This window comes from Micropterus salmoides, unplaced genomic scaffold (assembly GCF_014851395.1).
Source record: "Micropterus salmoides isolate LMB-PRFRI ecotype aquatic unplaced genomic scaffold, ASM1485139v1 Ms_hic_scaffold_11, whole genome shotgun sequence".
Lineage (NCBI taxonomy): Eukaryota > Metazoa > Chordata > Actinopteri > Centrarchiformes > Centrarchidae > Micropterus > Micropterus salmoides.
Window position 1 is genome coordinate 23862475 of NW_024040152.1, and position 19606 is coordinate 23882080.

The 19606-nt window shown below is 40.1% G+C and overlaps 2 protein-coding genes and 1 non-coding gene across 3 annotated transcripts in view; 2 read left to right on the forward strand and 1 right to left on the reverse strand.

Annotated features, from left to right (window-relative positions):
- LOC119897891 (A disintegrin and metalloproteinase with thrombospondin motifs 16) overlaps positions 1 to 1565 on the forward strand; it is a 60410-nt gene extending 58845 nt beyond the window's left edge. Inside the window, exon 24 of the mRNA XM_038711909.1 lies at positions 77 to 1565. Coding sequence (XP_038567837.1) covers positions 77 to 192 — 116 coding nt within the window. The 3' untranslated portion in view covers positions 193 to 1565. The remainder of the gene's footprint in view (positions 1 to 76) is intronic.
- Positions 1566 to 3679: 2114 nt separating this feature from the next.
- On the reverse strand, positions 3680 to 3751 carry trnae-cuc. The gene has a single exon. It is a non-coding gene; the product is annotated as a tRNA-Glu (tRNA).
- A 435-nt stretch (positions 3752 to 4186) lies between these two features.
- Positions 4187 to 19512, forward strand: ice1 (KIAA0947-like (H. sapiens)). Its single transcript, XM_038711910.1, has 20 exons — positions 4187 to 4419; positions 4600 to 4658; positions 5555 to 5666; positions 5862 to 5938; positions 6028 to 6065; positions 6195 to 6277; positions 6445 to 6521; positions 6761 to 6798; positions 6926 to 7008; positions 7106 to 7142; positions 7436 to 7492; positions 7596 to 7679; positions 7834 to 8192; positions 8801 to 11224; positions 13861 to 14029; positions 14287 to 14447; positions 15696 to 15886; positions 16002 to 16102; positions 16230 to 16328; positions 18688 to 19512. Exons 1-20 carry the CDS (start codon positions 4330 to 4332, stop codon positions 18867 to 18869), a joined length of 4521 nt encoding a protein of 1506 aa, XP_038567838.1. The 5' UTR covers positions 4187 to 4329; the 3' UTR covers positions 18870 to 19512.
- Positions 19513 to 19606: the final 94 nt, after the last annotated feature.

The following is a 19606-nucleotide window of genomic DNA, read 5'->3' on the forward strand; positions in this document are numbered from 1 at the left end:
GACCAGAGTTATCTTAAAATACCTTGTCAGAATAGAAATAAGCTTTCATAAGTATTTTTTCACCCTTTTCCCACAGACCTTGCGTGTAGAGATTACTTCAACTGGTGTTACCTGGTGCCCCAGCATGGAGTCTGCAACCACAAGTTCTACGGCAAGCAGTGCTGCCAGTCTTGTTCGAATTCAAACGTATAATCATACGGAGTGACTCTGTCTGTGACACAGACAGATAGGTAACCAATATACTATATTTGACGTCCATGCTTGGAAAAAAAACAATGTTTTTGCTTTAAGCGTGGGCGAGCACTGAAAAACAAATGACATTTCAATGGAAGTGCAAAGAGAGTTGCAGTGCCCTTTCTTCTCCCTGCGATGCCGGACATCTGGATACAAGAACTTGTGCTGACAGCACAACACAGGAATGTGATCGGGACAGTACAAATAAAGAAGAGAATTATGAGGAGGAACTAGCAAAATTGGAATCTTGATTAAAGCAAGTTGGACTGACATGTCCAAATGAAACTGAAACCCTGAAAAAAATACAGCTTTGTTTATATACTATATGTAATTGAACAGATCTGTCCCCAGGAGACCCAACATCTTCCAGTCAACCAAAGGCTAATGATGGCAGACCAACAGAGAAAAAACGGTTGGCGAGGTTTCAGGCACTGCCACGCAACAACATGTGATACGAGCAGGTCCGCGCTTCAATTCTTGATCAATTGGAAATCTGGGTTCTGATAATGAAAAGGGAAGAAAACATAATTGTACTCTAAGAGCTTGTTAAAAAAAGCTTGATAATAAAAAAACATGCTGGAAATTATCAAAATGGGCTTCCTCAATAGCTGGGTAATAGCAGGAAGCTTTGTAATGTCATGTAAAAGAAAAAAGGAAAGACAAGAAAACTAAACGCATCATACAAAAGAAAACTATTCTAAGGTGATGTGTGAACTGACTTTCATACTCAGTGGTGCTACAACGTTGTCTTCTGTCACCAAATCAATGTGAAATCCTCAAGTTTCAGGAAATAGCAAGTGAATTGTGTGACCCATGTACAGTATTGTTTGTTTTATTTATTGGCTTTACAATGCAGCGTTGCTGGAGCAGCATAAATGTGTCCTTTTATTACTCTATACCCTAAGCCCCATTACCTTAATATTTTGTATCATGTTTCATAGGATTTCATGCTGACAAAATGCACATTTTTTAAATCCCATTTATTTTTATTTTTGAAGGAAAAACAATTGCGATGTAAAAAGCTCAATATATCAATGTCAACAATGATTTGGTGGCAAAATAAATGATAAAAAGAAATAAACAGCTGTCGAGTGGAAATAACAGAAAGGAATGAGCATGCTGTGAGCCCCTGCTCCATCTTTCCATTACATTACCCAACATTATTACACAAGTCATGTATTGCATGCATTAATATGGCACAAAAGTAATGCATTATATGTTGGTTATGGTTTATGATAAGCTATGACAGATGGTGGTGAATGCTATTTCATGTGATTTCTACAGTGTAAACAAAATAAAAATAAACAAATGTGTGTCATGTCAGCATCTCAGCTGTGGCCTGAGTCCTGATTTCATTCTTTTCAGCTGTCATGTATTCTTGCAAAGGTGAAAAAAAAAGCACAGGAAGAGAACTCCATCCCTTAAGTCATAATTTTATGGCTCAAGTCTTAAACTGGGCACATGCCCTGACAAAACACGCAAATGGCAAATACAAACTGTGACTGGGGGAACTCTAGGTAGAGCAGTTTAGGCTTGATGCAGGCTTAGTTGGGTGAAGTGCAGCACATAAGCCAGCGTCCTGGCCAACAGTAATGCCAATGCAGCATTAGCCATTTCAACACCTATGACATACTGTGTCTGGGCTTTACTTTTTAGTCATCCCTCAACAAGTCAAGAAGGCACAGATGCACAAAACAAAATCCTCATTGTCATAATCCACGAGGCACAGCCCTAAGGACTTCATAGAGAGTGAGGGAGGAGAGAAGACGAGTGTAAGAAGACAGAGAGAAAGAAAGTAAAGAGAGAAAGAGGAGGAGGAAGGGCATCTATGTATTTGGTGCTGTCACAGAAAAATGCTGCGAGAAAGAGAGGCAGTGAGCCAGAGGGAGAGGTGGGTATAGAGAGAAAAGGGGGTTTTCCTTCTTGTCAGCCACCTCTCTGTAGTTGATTTATAGTTGGTCAGCTGTGGGCACTGTGTTACTATCTGTGTGCTTTTGTGTGGAAACACTGCATTATTGAATAAATGTGGTCTGGGGTAGCTTTTTTTCACAAGCAAAATTCTGTAAGATGTTTAGAAATGCAAAACTGTTTTATTAATTAATGACAGTTTGCTGACAGAAGCAACACCACACACACACACAGTCAGATTACTCTAACCCTCCAAGTTTCTGGAATGTACTGTCATCAGCCACTTTGCAATCCCATCAAATCAAAACTCAATCTTATGTAGAACAGAAGAGACACAAATATCAAAAATATGTGTTCAAAATGTTTTTAAAACATAAAACTGAACCCTGACACAAATTAGTGGGTTTCATTATTGTGTCAACATTAAACATTAACTGTCTATAGTCGGGCAGGAAAACTGCCCGACTATAGACAGACAACTGGTGACTTATATCTGTACATGAAGGTTCTCAGTCATCCACGTCATAATTAAAATCAAGGGCAACTGGACTTGGTTAAAGATACTCAGCGACATTTTTGCCTATCACCCGAGAGACTTCTTTAGTTCTGCATTAGTGACTTATACTTTGGTTTTCAAAAGTATTAAAGGTTTTATTAGGTTAGTGACTTATACTTTGACTTTCATTAGACAGCTAATTTATCTCCACCCCACACTGTACTTTGCTACAGCACCTTAACAAAGAAAAAAAGAAGAGGAGAAAATCCAACCACACATGATAAAAGGGATTAAGAGGATGGAGCATTTTTGTTTATACAAAGATAGTGATCAGACACAGGCTTCCTATAGATAACAAAGATGATCGAGACAAATCTGGCAACATCCAAAGTGTTACCTAACCCATGTCAGGTAACAGAAGAGATTACCTGTCAGAGAGAAGACACGAAAAGAGAAGACATGCCCAACACTCCCCTTTCCACTTTGAAGAAACTATGCTATCTCTGGCTGCATCCGTTTGGAGAGAGTTGGCTCTTTGGCCTTGAGGCTACACTCAGAAGGTTCATCTGAAGTTACAGGGTTATTATCTTTCCATCAGGATGCACCTACCAGCAATCCCCCATGGATTGCATGGTAACTTTAATTGCTTCCTCTCAGCTATTGTTGTTATTGTGTGTGTGTGTGTGTGTGTGTGTGTGTGTGTGTTTGTGAGAGAGAGACAGACAGACAGAAAGGGAAAGACAGAGATTAGGAACACTGTTATCTGTACAACAGTACCCTCTGCTGACCATATATAGAAATGAAACGGCACATGAAAATTTAACCACGTGCTACAAATCCACTACAAGTATTGGGCACACAATTTTGTGTCATTTTAGGACAGATAAGGTTGGGATAGCTTAACTTGCGCATTTGGGCTTTTTGCATTTGGAAATTTCACTTTGCGCTTACTTAACTTCTAGAAGCTCTCGAAGAGCCGCTGAACTATTAGTTGAACACAGTTTAAGTGATCATTTTATTATGGGACGTCAAAAAGGATAGTTCCCTGACCGGGAATCGAACCCGGGCCGCGGCGGTGAGAGCGCCGAATCCTAACCACTAGACCACCAGGGACTACTGAAAATTACTGAATATCTCCGACTGATGTAACTATCTATGACCATCAACATTATAATAGCTAGTTAGTACAATATTTCGTGAAATGACTTCCGACCTTTAAGACTTTGAAAACAAAAAATACACTACCAAACTATAAACTGTCCACTGAGTATACAAACTAAACTACAGGGTTACACTACCCCTGCTGGCCTGGACGAGCTGTAACGTTAGCGCGTTCGTCGGTAACGCCCCATATGCCATAATGAACTGCCTGAAGAAAGATCCGCATGACAAGAAACATTATATTTCATAATGATCAAACACACAACCGAACAACTGTCTTACTTATATTCATTTGCGTATATACGAATTTTTTGTTCTGTTTACAACGTAGAGAGAATTATTTAATTCAAGGTTGACCGGCATTTCACGAAGCATCCCCTGTGGGGTCCTAGCTTGGGTCCTTGGTCAACGTGCGAGACGCGAAAATGTGAAGTTGTTTTGAACTTGCCTGGAATTTGTGACACCAGGACATGGTCGTCAATTAATGTTATATAAAATAAAGCTGTGAGTGTTTAGGAGTTCGTCTTACCATGATGCCAGGGGACAGTCAGTCCAAAACGGTAGCAATCGCCGCGGACGCGACGGTTGGAAACTGTCAAAACTGCTCTGTTTTGCACCAGGTCAGATCGTCTTTCTTTGAGAGAAAAAGTCGATTTAAAAACTTGTTTTTCATCTTTGTGGGCTTAACATAAACAGTCTCTGACGATTGAGACACGATTCATGTATTTTTTTTGTCTTATCAGTGCAAGTGAACTGTTGGTAATTAACGTATGCATGTCTGTTTGTTGTTGCTGGTACAGAGCCTGAACGAATATGTGTCGTCATTTCTGGCACTTAAACAGAAGATAACGGTTTCGGAGTGAGTATTAACGTCAATTATTATGTTTATTTTGTTCTATTTTATTTTACTCGTGTGTGTGTGTATTTAGCAAAATCACAATTATTCTGTTTATGTGCATGTTTTTATTTTACCCTTGCTTTTCCTGTGTCAATAAAGCCCCATTAAATTGAATTATATTAATGAATGATAACTGCCATGGTCATGATAAATTAATACAGTCAGCAAAAGCTGGTCTTTTGAAATATGTAACACCTGTCAATATTCAGGAAACACACATTTGTAACGTTAATACTGATATTTGTACAAAGCCCAGCAGGTATTAGATGTAGCTAGCCAATAACTTGTGCTTACTTCTAACGTGAGCTGTTAACCTTAATTTATAAGTTGTTCCCTAAGGTTTGTGACGTCTTTGGGAATTGGGGATTATCAATTCACTAAACGGGAGTTAGATAAATTACTAACTGCAATTAAACATCGATATTAAGACTATTGTGTGTTATTTGGAATCACATTTTTTTCCCCATGTTACTCTCTTAACTGTAAGTGGGCAAAGTTAAGCTACTAAAAAAAAAACTTCACTGTGTTTGTGGTTTGTGATTTGTAAATATTTAAAGGAAAGGAAATTGACTGGGCTTTTGATAAATGTGACTCCATGTGCTTATCTTCTCATGTAGATACCTTGATAAATTGTATGAGAATATAAATTAATTGGTTAATGTTTAAATATAATCTAGAGACAGATATAGATATAAATACAGATATAATACAGATATATCTTTTGAATATTAGTGAAACTACACCAGTTAGGACATAGTTGCTTTATGATGAATAACAATGATGCAAACAGACAATAATGTTCTTTTATGTTGAAGGCAGCTGATTTTAACACCATGTCCTTAACATATTTTACACAGTGACACAATCAGGCTTCAACAGCAGCTGGAGGAGCTGCAGATCAGATTGGTTACTCTGGAGAAAAAGACAGCAGATTATGAATCTGTGCAAGCAGAACTGGAAGAAAAAAAGGTATGCCTTTTCTCTGTAGAATCTCATTTGAAGTAAATTCCTTCTGACGATAATAATCGATATGTCTCTTATATTAACACAAAATCTGAGCATCTCTGAATAAATTTCCCCAGCTGTTTTTTTTTTTTTTTTAAGTTTCTTTTTGTTGGTTGTTTTTCTGCTGTCATGCTAATATTCCCACCTATTTTGTTATAGAGTGCTCTTAAGGCCTATGGACAGATGTCTGAAGAGATGGAAAAAATTAAGCTGGAAAACGGCAAGATAATGGCAGAGTAAGAAATAATTATTACAGATGACAAATGTTATTATAATGGTTTTATCTTTGTGGTAAAATGTTAAATAGTATTTCTATATCCCTTAGGAATAAGAAGCTTGAAGACCAGCTGAAGGACGTGAAAGGTACTTTCCATTCACATGCTGTATTTTTTTACCAGTTATGTGTTTTCCATAATTTGTAAATCATCATTTGTTAAAAATGTGTTGAATGCACCACTGATTTTGTTGCTAAATTGTCTTTCATACTCTTAGAACTGACAGAAATACAGTCACTTGAAAATGCAAAGCTGAAGAGGGAAAAGGCCATAATAGAAAATGATTTGCTGAAAACACAGGTAAGCCAAAAAAGCATTCCCTATAATCAGTGATTTGAGTTTGCTGTAACTCATAACAGACTCTGAATGTACCATTGTTCTCAGCTGCTTTAAGCATATCTGCTCAAATGTAGCTCAGTAAATCTACCACTCACACTCTTTGTACATTTTCATTTTCACCTTTCTAGACATCTTTGAAGAAATCTGAGGCACAAGCAGATCAGGTTGAAAAATTAATAGAGGAGAACACCAAGACAACAAGAATGTAAGAAGTTACACTTGCTTTAGTGATACTATTTTTTTTTTTTTTTTTTTTTGTTGGACTTTAATGAGTGTCATGTCTCTCTCTCACTCTCTCTCTGTCTTTTTGTGTCATTTCTTTTATGAGACTTTAATTAACTTTGTGCTATAGTATGATTATGTAAAGTTTGTTGTTGTCTTTTGTTTTTGAGAAAATCATGTAAAACAAATTATGCTAAAAGACTGCTGTTTTCTCATCAACAGAAAGGACAACCTTGAAAATAAAGTTCGGCTGCTCGAAGGTTTGTGTTGAAAATTGTATTTCAGACAAAATAATTATTTTCTGTTCATAAGGATGTCTTGGATCTGTCTTTCTATGACAACCCTTGTTTGGTGTTTTAGCAATACACATTTATGTCCTTATTTCAGACTCAAATTGCAAACAGAATCATCAAATTGACCAACTGACCAAAGAGAAGATTCTGCTAGAGAGAAATATTGATGACCTCCAGGTGCAGTAATGACCTTTTTATAAACAGCATTTTTGTGGAAATATTTTAATACTGTTGAACTGACCTGTCATTATGTATAATTTCAATATGTTTGTAGGTGAGACTGATGAAACTGGAAAGAGAAAGGTGTAAAGGTACAACAAGTAACAGCTTCATTTTTAAATACAGCATACAATGAAGTCTTATTCTGCTGTGGTCAGATCTCATTTCTTCAAGAAGTTAGCTTTTCAGTAAACAAGAAAAATAGCTAAAATGACAGAATGTTACATGTTTTGTAATAGGATATCAAAGGCCCTGATATAAAGGAAGCATGTTTTACCATGTAACCTAGTTCACTTGATCTAAACCTGTAGAAGCAGCATCTTTTTCTGACTTAAAATTAAATACAAGTTAAAATTTAAACAATACCTCAATTATTTCTTGACAGAATATAGGAGCACATCATCTCAAGCAAGTGCACCTGAGGAGCCTAAAGTTGACAAAGGTATGCAGTTGGCTTCAGTTATCATTTGTTACATTAATTTCATTTGACGACCTAATCGCATGTGTTAACCTGTAGCTTATGATTGTTTGTGTCTGTTTTTCAGAAAAGTTCCGGGCGCTCCTAGAGAATTTGTGGGCATGTGTAGAACCTCAGCAGCAGCACTCTGCAAACCTGTTGCACTTACCTGGTGAGGCATCATTAAGTCCTGTATATCTGTGTGTTATTGCTAACATAACTCAATAAGTGTCCTCACCTTAGAATAATACCAGTGACTTCAGGTCGGTTTGCATTTCTTTCTTTCATTTTCTTTCTCAAATCCTGTTTTCGTCTTGTAATTTCAGACTCCAGTTCCAAGCAAGTTCTACCCTCCTCTCCACAAAACAGACTGCTCTCACGTCTGAATAACACGTCCCAGTCTGCTCCTCATAATATCAGTGAATCTTACAGTTACCCCATGCAGACAGAAGTCACTTATACACAGTTAAAACCCTCTCCTGATGGACAGGAAGCCATCCAGCGTCAGGCATCTCTGCCATCAACAAGTGCCAAGAAGCAAACAGACACTCCCAAAAAGAGCAAGCGATCGTCCAAGGAACGCAAAACTGAGGAGGCACCTACTGAGTTGGGCAGCTCTGAAGTTGAGGAGATAATGGCATTGTTTAAACCAATGCTTCCCTGCATATCACCGCTACTAGATTTGGTGAGAATTTAGTTATGTTTCATGCAAATGTTGGTTTTTTATTTGTTTTATTACCGACTAATGTGCAACTTCCCTGTTTTTATTTATGATAAGATACTGTGTTGCAATCTCATACTGTATGTACGATGCAAGGATTCTTCTAAGCACAATGAATGAACAAGCCATTTAAAACGATGTCAAAGAAGATAGACACTTTCCAAAATGGAGTTTTGTCAACTACTAGTTCAAGGCACCATTGGTTAGTTTGTCCCGAAATAGTTTAAAACTTAATTTGATAGAATTTTTGATAAAACAAAATGTGTGTCATTGTGAATTGAATTATGATCAAGTGAAGCAACATTCAAAAGATAGATTTTTCATGTATAACTCAAACTTTGTGAATATAATGTGATTTTAAATGTTCAAAATTGACAGATTTAGTCTTTTAGTAATTTTATTAAAGCAGAAAATTGTCACACCAAATAGGAGATTTGGTGTGACATTTGTAATTACAAAATGGTCAATTTAGCCACGGTAGTTTTTTAGCCTTTGGATTTGCAGGGTCCGTCTCAAGTGCTATGGTGGTTTTATCTTACTGCAAATTCTCTTTGCCTTTGCCTTTCTTTCAGGACAAAGAGATGGAATCCATGGAGACATATGGTGGAGAAAAGGAAAAACATCCCAAATCCTCTGACTCTGTCCATCTTCAGCAAACGGAGTCCTTACTCATCACAACATCAGTGTCAAGCCACTGTCCTAAATCGTCTGCAGAACCAACAGAGGGTAATGTGGATTTGCCAGTGGTCACAACACAGGAAGTGGAACACATTTCCAGTGAAAGTTCCTCCAAAGACTTGGGACAAAATGTGTTGAGAGGCATTACTATAATGAAGGACAAAAGCAGAAGTACAGATGGTGAAGAAATGCATCCTCAAAAAGGCATGCAGACTGACCAGCAGCCAGCAATTGTGCATTTAGTATCAGCGTCATCATCATCTTCTTCCACATCAGACATAACAGTTTTGGTCCAGATTGTGTCGAGTCAAGAGCCACCCTGCAGTGCGCAGGAAGATCAGTCAGAGACTATTACAAAGATGGATGTAGACACAAGCCCTACTGATGTTGCTGGTGCCAAAAAGGGCACTCCTGATTGTGTAGAGTCACCGAGAAGATGTGACACAACTGTAATCTCTCAGGAAGTTACTTCCTCAATATTCATTGAGTCTGTGAGAGATGTGGTTACAAATACAGAAAATGGTTCAGAAATGGGAAAAAGCCATCAGGACTCAGTCTTAAAGCCCCATGAGAATAAAGGGTGTCTTGGTGAGCACACAGAGGATAACCTCTGTTTGTCAAGCAGCAGTGACCGCATCAGTGTGTCAAATAAAAATGCAGAGGAGAGTTTTGAAAAGGATGCATCCATGAAGCTTCTTGGGGATGAAGATAGGAATGAAGCACAAGGAACTGGAGGAGTTTATGTAACAGTGTCTCCCTCAGAGTCAAATGCTGATAATAGACCTCCATCGCCTCATAAATCTCCACTGTTGAAGACGGAAGATGACAAGTCCCGTGCTGACCAGGAATCTTCTCAAGCAAATGTTGAAATTCCTTCAAAAGAGGATATTGATGTAGAGACACTGAACAGTGAAATACTGGCTGATCATGGCCCTTCCCTTTCTGACTCCCAAGAGACAAAGACTGTTACCTGTGAATCTTTGAAAGACACACATTCTCTGTGCAGGCAGTTGAGTCCTATGTGTCTGTTTCCCACTGTAAACTTGCAGGCTTTGGAAACTCACCCAAAGCCAGAAAATTTGAATGCCAGCGTTAACAGTGAACACATTTCAACGAATGAAAAAACCATACAGCCTGTGCCCAGCTTAGAGGAAGAAGCTGTCATTGAAAAGGCTATTGTCACAGACTTGCCTCAGGACAGCATAGACACAAATAACGATAAAGTGAGCAAAGGCAAAGTTTGTCCTGCTACCTCATCAAATCACAATAATGCCGCCACAAATGGACAAAATAAATGTTTAAAGTCACGTACAAACGTGCTTGAAAAACAAAGCCCACAAATTATCAGACAGGAAGTACCTAGCCTGGTGGCATGTTCAACTACAGCTCAACCACCAGAATGCATAGGCCAAGTTCGCTCTGAAATGGGCCCTCCACTTCCTCGTCTCCTAACTCCTCTGAGCACACCTCCAAAGGTGGGCAAATCGATCAATCCAAGGCAGGCTATTGGGAAACTCTCATTTGCTTCACCCATGGATAGATTGGCTTCACCTACCACTCCTGTCCAGGCCCACTTGACTCCCAACGGTCGGCAGTTGAGGTCCTCATCTGTAAACAGTCCCCTCTTTCCAAACGGAGCCCCTTCATCACCACTCCAGTTCGGCTCTGCCACTCCAAAACATGCTGTGCCGGTCCCAGGCCGCCTGCCCTCGACTGTAATGAACTCTTCCCCATCGTCTTCCTCCAGCCCATATCAGGAAAACTCCATGAGGACTCTTGACACCATGTACCCAGAGCTCTCTGCCCATGCACGAACTTTGAGCATCCTCAGAGGGAATGTCAGTCTCAGCATTTGTTCATCAGAGAGCGGAACATTGTCTACAACAACCGTTGGTCAGATGTCTGGCTTTAAGACTATTAACTCCACTTCAACAGCCTTCACCAAGACTGAGATGAGGGGTGAAAAAAGACAGGCCATCAGTTTGCCTCAACCGAAAAACAGCAAATGTCTCAGGCTAGATAACTGCTGTCCTAGTGTGAGTCACAAGCAGCTGCCTACCTCCTCCTCAAACAGCCGAGAGGAGACCGCTTCACCCCACACTCTGACGCTCAGTGCACTCCAAAATGAGGCAACTTCTCCATCCATGGACTGTGGAGAGCAAAATCTCATAGTGAACTTTTTAAAGAAAATTCAAAGCCGTTGTTTTGATCTATTGCCTGTGATCCAGAGCCACCTGTATGTCGGTAACCTGCCAAAAAAGCCTGTCCTGAGAGACGAGGAGAGGGAAGTTATCTCTGAGATTTGCAAAAGCAGCATGGTGAGTTTACTGGACTGACGTATTTTGACACCCTGGTCACTTTGCATTATATTCTTGTTCAGGTGATCCCTGTGAGGTTATTTGGTACTAACCTCAACAGTCAGAATTATTATCTGCATAACTGAATCAAACTGAAGGGGTGAACACATGTTTTAACTCCATACCTGTGACATAAACACGCCCTACTTTAATGGGGGGTGGAACTCTATGAACTATTGTACTGCAAATATAGCACTGTGCAAAGATTTTAGGCAGGTGTGGAAAATGCTGTAAGAATGCTTACAAAAATAGACATATAATGCAATAGATTATATTTATCAATGCACAGACAGACTTGATGATGATGTTGAGGTCAGGACTCTGTGGGGGCCGTACCATCGCTTACAGGACTCCTTGTTCTTTACGCTGAGGTGTAGCTGAGTGTCAGAGTGTGGGGAGAAGAGAATTCCGAGGCAGGTGCAATGAATACTTAAACAATAATAAGAATGTTTGTGGTCATTTAAAGCTGCTTTCACAGGGTGGTATAATGTGAAAATTTGAGACTTTTTTTGCTGGGGGGGGTGGGGGTTTTACAATCACGATGCCAGCTCAACCTCGTGATGTCATCGCCGATGGGATGGCATCGTCTTATCAGCCCAACCCTAGGCCCAACTCCTTTTGCAGAAATGCAGCCCCAAACTTGCAAGAAACCTGCACCATGCTTCACTGTTTCCTGCAGACGCTCATTCGCGTAATGCTCTCCAGACCTTCGTTAAACAAACTGCCACAGCTGCTACAGCCAAAATATTTCAAATTTTGATTAGTCCAGAGCACCTGCTGCCATTTTTCTGCACCTCGGTTCCCTTGTTTCTATGTGTAGCTGAGTCGCTAGGCCTTGTTTCCATGTCGGAGGTATGCCTTTTTGGCCACAAGTCCTCTCTTCTAAGACTCTCTTCTCCAGACTGTAAATGGGTGTACCAGGGTCCCACTGTTTAGTTCCAACTCTGAGCTGATGCCACTGCTGGACATCTTCCGATTGCAAAGGGAAGTAAGCATGATTTGCCTTTCATCAGCCGCAGTAAGTTTCTTTGGCTGACCACTGCGTCTATGGTCCTCAACGTTATCAGTTTCGTTGTGCTTCTCAAAAGAGCTTGGACAGCACATCTGAAAACCCCTGTCTTCCTTGAAATGTCTGCCTGGGAAAGACCTTGCTCATCCAGTTAAACTACCTTGTGTCTTGTTGCTGTGCTCAGTCTTGCTAAAAAGTATTACTTTTGACAGTAAACTGTCTTCAGCAACCTCACCTTGTTAGCTGAGTTGGCTGTTCCTCATCCAGTTGTTTTCCTCAAACAGCTGTTTCTGTTTCAGTTAATAGTTGTGTTTCAACCTAAATATTGAATTGGTGAACATTAGTCCCTATTTGGTACAATTGTTTAATCATACACCTGATGATATGCCTACAACTGTGGTTCTCAAACTTTCATGTCGAGGACCCCTAAACTGACACAAATTAGACCACGGACTCCTATTTGATAAGATTTTGTCCCAGGATCACCCATCTGATAGGATTTTGGGTTTTAGAGCTTTTATTACAGAAAATGTATGAATCCCACGACGTCATAATTTCTGTCCCTGTGTTACTCATTGATGGAATTAAAGGCAGATAAGCGGTATGAAAATCTTGCAGCTGTGTTTTCTTCTGCTGTTGTTGCTGCAGAGGTCTCTGTGACAGTGGGACCAGAAGGCTCTGTGAGCAGACGGCTACCCGGCCTCGCAAGCTCCTTCCGCGGGTTGGCACAGGCTTCCACTGCCGCCACTTGCAGAGCCCCTCAACTCCGAAAACTTTCAAGCACATTTTTGCTCCGCCATCACTTCTTGTAAAACTGTCAATATTCAAAATCTACACACTTGATTTCTCACCTCAAAACTTCTCAGAAGTGATGAAATAACGTATAAAAATGATTGCTGGCCTCTGTCAGGCGTGCACAATGATGACGCAGTGAATAGTGACGATTCTCTCTGATCAGTCAGTAGTAGTCGTGTTTTCACGTCACATTTTAGTATAGCCTCAGCTCGCTTGGAACCTCGACGGTGGTGATACGAAAAAAGTACCTGGAAGCAGGTACAGGTACAACTTTTCTGCAATGGAAAACCAAAAAAAGGCGAGTAGAGCTGGTACCGTGCAGTGTAAAAGGGGCTATAGTGAAAATAAATTATTCCCCTTTTGGCTCGGGACCCCTGAAACCCTCTCAAAGAATCACTGGCCTACAAAACGGCTGACTTTGTGCAAGTGTACCTAGAAGAATTGCTGATGTTTTGAAGGCACACCAAATATTGATGTGATTTAAAATTTTCTTCTGTTGACTCACTTTGTATTTTGTTAATTGATAAATATAATCTATCTATGAAAGTATATTAAATTAAAGTAAGTATTCTTACTTTGGGTTTCACTCCAAACTGATTCTTATTCAAATGATGATAGTGGGGATTATTTTGTATTGACCGGCAGTCAAAAGTACAGGAAAATGTTCACACCATGTGTTAACCAGATGCAGTATCCCCAGAAGTCACGGAGAGAGAAGAGGGAGAAGATCTCATCTTTTCTGTGTCAATGGGAAATTAACTTTAAGTGCATGTTATTTCACTTTTCTCTTCAGCTGAAGGCAGATGACCTGATTTTGGCCATCCTGAACAAACTGAAAGCAGAGAAGAGATTCCTCAGCAGAAATGATATGCAGGCCCTCTGCAGAGTCTACACAGGGATCTGCAGACAGCAGAGAGACTGGGAGAAGGCTCACATCCTGGCCTACAGCATTCTAGCAGAAGGTTGGCAGTTTGTGTCATACTGTATTTCTTAAAGCCCTCAAACACCCTTGATATACCCGCATAGGTATTTTAACTTATTGTGGCCAAATTTCTCTCAACTGTGAAGACTGCCTTTATTGCACCTTGAAACACATGGACGGATTTTTCGCCATTCAAACCCATTGTGCTCTTATTGTAAATTATGTTGTTTTTATAGGCTGTTTGAATTCCTACACCATTTAAGACTTTATTTGTTATTGTGTCTTCCCCCACTGCAGACTTCCCAGACTCTGCTAAGCTGATTTTGTTCATGGTTACAACATGGCCCAATGTTTTCTCACACAGTAGTTGTCTGTGCCAGGCAATACATACTGTCACCAAACTGAAAGCACAAGAAAACCTCCTCAGCTGCCTTTCAGCATTCCTTGGTTGGGAGAAGGTGAAGTATTTGTATTTGGGGGTCTACATTTTGTCATGTTTCATACTGTATATTATTTTTCTCAAATCTACTGTGTATTACATATATCCTCTGACTTAAATTGAGTGACTGATGAAAACATTTGCTGTGAATATTAGACACTTTTGAGGTCATTCTTGCTTTATACAGTGTTTGATGTCTAACCTGTTGGAGCTTAAACCGCATTTCCACCAAAAGTATCCAGGACTTTTAAGTCTCCAGATCTCTTTTCAAGGAACTAAAAGGTTCCTTCAGCCAATTGTTGTGTGCACCTTTGTCTAAAGACCTGTGAAGATTAGGTAAATGAACCAGCCGTACAAAGCGATGCACAGGCATCAGTATTTAGTAACCACTATCCATGAGCAAAATGTATAAATGAATATCAGATTTGATTGGAATATAATGGAAAAACTATAGGCTATGCTTGACCATAAAAACAGTTTTTTTGTGGGGGAGTATAATGAAGAGACCCACAGTAAAGATTGTTACAAATTTAATAACAAACTGGATAAAGCCATCAAGTTCTGAATAGAACTCTGGCACAGAGAAAGCAACACATAAATAAAATCGCGACAGTTTGGAAGGTTATTAAAACATTTCCAGCCAACAAGAGCTGCAGATCAGCGTCTGTGTCCGCCTGAGCATCGGAGGAACATGATCTTTAACAAGCTTTGTTACCTGCTGTAATCAGCTGTTCCGCTTGTTTTGGAGAAGAGAAGACTGACTTCGGCTCATTGTAAAAACTTCCTGACTGATGAAAACAATTTTTTCAGTATTTAGGGTAATTCCAACAGCTGTTTGCTGTAAACACACCGCTGCATGCTGGAAGCTATTTCCAAGCAATATATTTAATGGCAACATACGATCTCAGGCGGACATCGGCGAGACTTGTGTGGCTAATAGACTGTTGATTGTGATTTAATGGTTTGCAAACAACGGTGGGGAAAAAGAGGAGCAGTAGTATAAAAAAAACACCGAAAATGCTTGATTTAAAGCCAGTAACCTACCGCCCAAGCAGGGACTTTTTGGTGAATGCAGATGTAGTGTAAAAGCGCTTTGAGTGGTCGAAAAGACTAGAAAGGTGCTATACAAATACACACAACTTACATTTACTGCCTTTGGTCAAAACGCAACTCGAGTCCATTCATTGTCTTTATGTTTCTCTGCTTTCCCATCTGTATCATCTCAGATTAAGTAAAATAAATCCTAATCTCCCTGTTATCACTGCAGAGCCCTCCATGTGACACTGACAAGCTGATCTCCAGAACACTCTCTGATATTCGGTCCGGGTCGAACCTGTCTTTCGCAAAACACAGTCGGTACGGGGACGGTCTGGGCACTAAGGCGTGGGAACATGTCTTCACATTGAACCTCCTTTGTGCACACAAGAAGTGGAAGTGGACATATGAAAATATATTGGGGTATGCTGTATTCCCAGTTATTTTCCAAGCAAAATTTAAATAATCATGTTAAAGTTCTGCTGAATAGTTTTTTAAGCAAGGATCCTGTGCTAATATGTTCATTTTGCTTTGACAGCAAGGAGTTGTGGCCATTAATGAACACTTGGGTGACGCAGCCCAGAGATCAACAAGCTCCTGTCTCTGATGTGACTGTCGCCACTGTACTCCGACTCATAGGTGAGTTGCTTTGTTAATTTACTTGGGTATTATCCATAACCTGAAAGGATGTGTAACTTAATGATCGCCAGAGGACATTTGTCGGAAATTGTCTTTTTTGTCCTTTTATTTATTTTTTTTAAATTAGGACGCCTCGGTCAACAGGGGATCAAAGAGAGGTGTGTTTCCTCTGTGGTAACTGTTGCCAACGTCATCAACACGTTTGGTAGGCATGGACAGACTGAAGGTATGAAATAAGAGAAACTATTAACTAATACCCTACATCTGTGTGCTGAGGGTGTTGCCAGTTTTCTCCACACTTTCATACAGTCCCGTCCAAAAGTATTGGAACGGTAAGGCAAATTCCTTTGTTTTTGTTGTTCACTGAAGACATTTGGGTTTAAGATCAAAAGATCAGTATGAGACAAGAGTTCAGAATTTCAGCTTTCATTTCCTGGTATTCACATCTAGATCACCGTTTGTATTAGACCACAGCATTCTTAGTTGAGCAAAGGTAAAGGAACAAATAATCTTAAAGTAAATAACAATCAATATTTGGTGGCATAACCCTTGCTTGCAATAGCTGCCTCAAGCCTGCGACCCATCGACATCACCAGACTGTTGCATTCTTCATTTGTTATGCTTTTACCGAAGCTTCTTTCAGTTGTTTCGGGGTGTTTCTCCCTTCAGTCTCCTCTTAGGCCCCTTGTCCACCAAAGCGGTTTTTTCTGACGCCAGCGTCTTTTTTTCAATTCATTGCAATGGGAGCACCGCGTTTTTCCAAGCTGGTAAAAATGCCAGGAGCGTGATGAGGCGCTGAGCGTTTTTTTAAACACCGCACCGAGCACATCCGATCTCAAATGAATCGATGTGTGTCCTCGCCTGCAAAATCTCATGAACCCACAGACGGACAGTCTGTGCTCTCATGTTTCCGCCTTCTCTTCATGCAGAGCAGGGGCCAGAGCAAGTAGGCCTACGTACTTTGTGGTGACATTTTTACATTCACTAAAATTAAGTAGGCTACCCTACTTGAAACACATCACCTCCACGGAAATTATGTATCATAGCAACCACAGCATCTTGAAAAAAACACTGCAAACACTCAAACGCACCCTAGCGCTCCCAGCTAGGTATTTTCAGAACAGCAGTTCGCGTTTTCAGCTGGCAAAAAACGCTTTGGTGGACACGGGCCCTCAAGGAGGTGAAATGCATGCTCTTTTGGGTTAAGGCCAGATGATTGACTTTGCCAGTCTAAAACCTTCCACTTTTTCCCCCTGATGAAGTCATTTGTTTTGTTGGCAGTGTGCTTCGGCACATTGTCCTGCTGCATGATAAACTTCCTCCCGGTTAGTTTCAATGCATTTCTCCATAAATTGGCAGACAAAATGTTTCTATACACTTCTGAATTCATTCTGCTGCTCCAATCATCAGTTACATCATCAATAAATATTAATGAGCCTGTTCCAGAAGCAGCCATGCTCGCCCAAGCCATGACATTACCTGCACCATGCTTCACAGATGAGCTTGTATGCTTCGGATCATAAGCAGTTCCTTTCTTTCTCCACACTTTGGCCTTTCCATCACTTTGATAGAGATTAATCTTGGTCTCATCGGTCCATAAGATTGTGTTCAAGAACTTTTGCGGCTCATCTCTGTACTTCTTTGCAAATTTCAATCTGGCCTTTCGATTCTTACTGCTGATGAGGTGTTTGCATCTTGTGGTGTGGCCTCTATATTTCTGCTCTCTGAGTCTTCTTCGAACAGTGGATTGTGATACCTTCACCCCTGCACTGTGGAGGTCGTTGGTGATGTCACTTACTGATGATCTGGGGGGTTTCTTCACAGCTGTCACGATATTTCTGTCATCAACTACTGTTGTTTTCCTTGGCCGACCAGTTCAACGTCTGTTGCTCAGTACACCAGTAGTTTCTTTTTTTTTTCAGGACATTCCAAATTGTTGTGCTTGCTATGCCCAATGTTTTTCCAATGGCTCTGGTTGATTTTCCTTCTTTTCTCAGCTTGACAATGGCTTTCTTTTCTCCCATAGACAGCTCTCTGGTCTTCATGTTGGTTTATCCTCTTTATCAGTAAATGCAGTCTTTATAGATTTGAACCACGGATGATAGTCATGTAGAGCTATTTAGTGTTTGTACAATCAACCTAAAAGGCAACACCTGGGCAACAAGAAACATCTGTTAGTCACGTGTTCCAATAGTTTTGCTCACTTGAAAAATGGATGGGTTCAAACAAAGGATGGTATGTCCTGACTTGTCTCCTACTCATCTTTTGATCTTAAACCCAAATGTCTTCAGTGAACAACATAAACAAAGGAATTTCCAATACTTTTGGAGGGGACTATAGATCAGGATTTGGGAAAACAAATGGGATAATGGGCACACAATTACTTAACTGCATGTACTTAAGCAGATTCCTGTATTTTTATCTCACCCTGGTGTGTTAAATTATAGTCGCATGTTGGTGTTTATTTGTCATAATTGTGCCAACTAAACAAAAAAATGTAATTCTCTGATGTGAAAGAGGAAAGGCCCTCCAGCAGATGTATTTGCATTAAGAATTCTAATGTCATCATTTCTTTCTCTCCCCAGGTGTGCCATGGGAGGTCCAGTTAGCAGCCATCTACTGCATCTATGACCTGTCTCCCTGCAACCCCAAACAAGCCCTGGATGCCCTTGCAGGATGGAGAGGAGAAACGTCTCAGAGCGTCCCTCCTGCTGTTACTAGCTGCATTAACCAGTTAGCCTCTGTCTGCAGACAGGTCAAGAGCTGAGAGAGACACGCACGCACATGCTGTACAAAGCCAAATAGACATACATGTCACTGTGTTCCTATTTTAAAGACAGGGTGAATGAAAATGCCACCATGCACCATAACGTTCATTTCATCTTGCCGACTGGCAGACAGTGATGGAGCTGTTGACCATTTGGACACATGACTGGTCACAAATGGGCTTTGTGCCTGTCTTAATACAGGGTGTGCAGATGTTTATAGTGAGTCACAAATTGAAATTTATCGTCAAAGACAGTTCCAGACAACATTTGTCACTTGCTTTTATGTGCACTTCTACTTTAACATGTCATTTAAATGTAGCAAATGTTTCCAGACTTTTTAATGTTACCACATGTACAATTTAGTTTCCTCAAATGTTTAACTCTCAATACCCAGTAATAATTGCACTGGCATAATGCCAGTCTTTTTTTGCTATACTCAGGTAATGTTTTAAAATACTGTAAAACATGTACATGTGTGTTCTGGTTTAGCTGTGGCACTGCTGTAAATGTTTCTTCATTTAAGTGTTTGTAAATATGAGGTATCAATGTTTGAAAAATATGTTTGCCACAGTAAATGTTTTGTACAGTTTAAAGTTTCAGAGGTTATTTAATTTTTTCTTATTAAAATGTCTACATATTGAACCCGTGTCTGTCCTGGTGCATTCTCTCCTCACCTGCCTTATAACGCCATTAAATTTCCCTGTGGGGATAAGAAGACCTAATATTCACCTTTTGG

What these genes read in the sequence shown, in the direction of transcription:
- ice1 (XM_038711910.1), top strand. Translation starts at nt 4,330, where the DNA reads ATGATGCCAGGGGACAGTCAGTCCAAAACGGTAGCAATCGCCGCGGAC. An exon ending in CAGAACTGGAAGAAAAAAAG is followed by an intron (nt 5,667 to 5,861) that starts GTATGCCTTTTC and finishes ATTTTGTTATAG; the next exon opens with AGTGCTCTTAAGGCCTATGG. An exon ending in CTACAGCATTCTAGCAGAAG is followed by an intron (nt 14,030 to 14,286) that starts GTTGGCAGTTTG and finishes CCCCCACTGCAG; the next exon opens with ACTTCCCAGACTCTGCTAAG.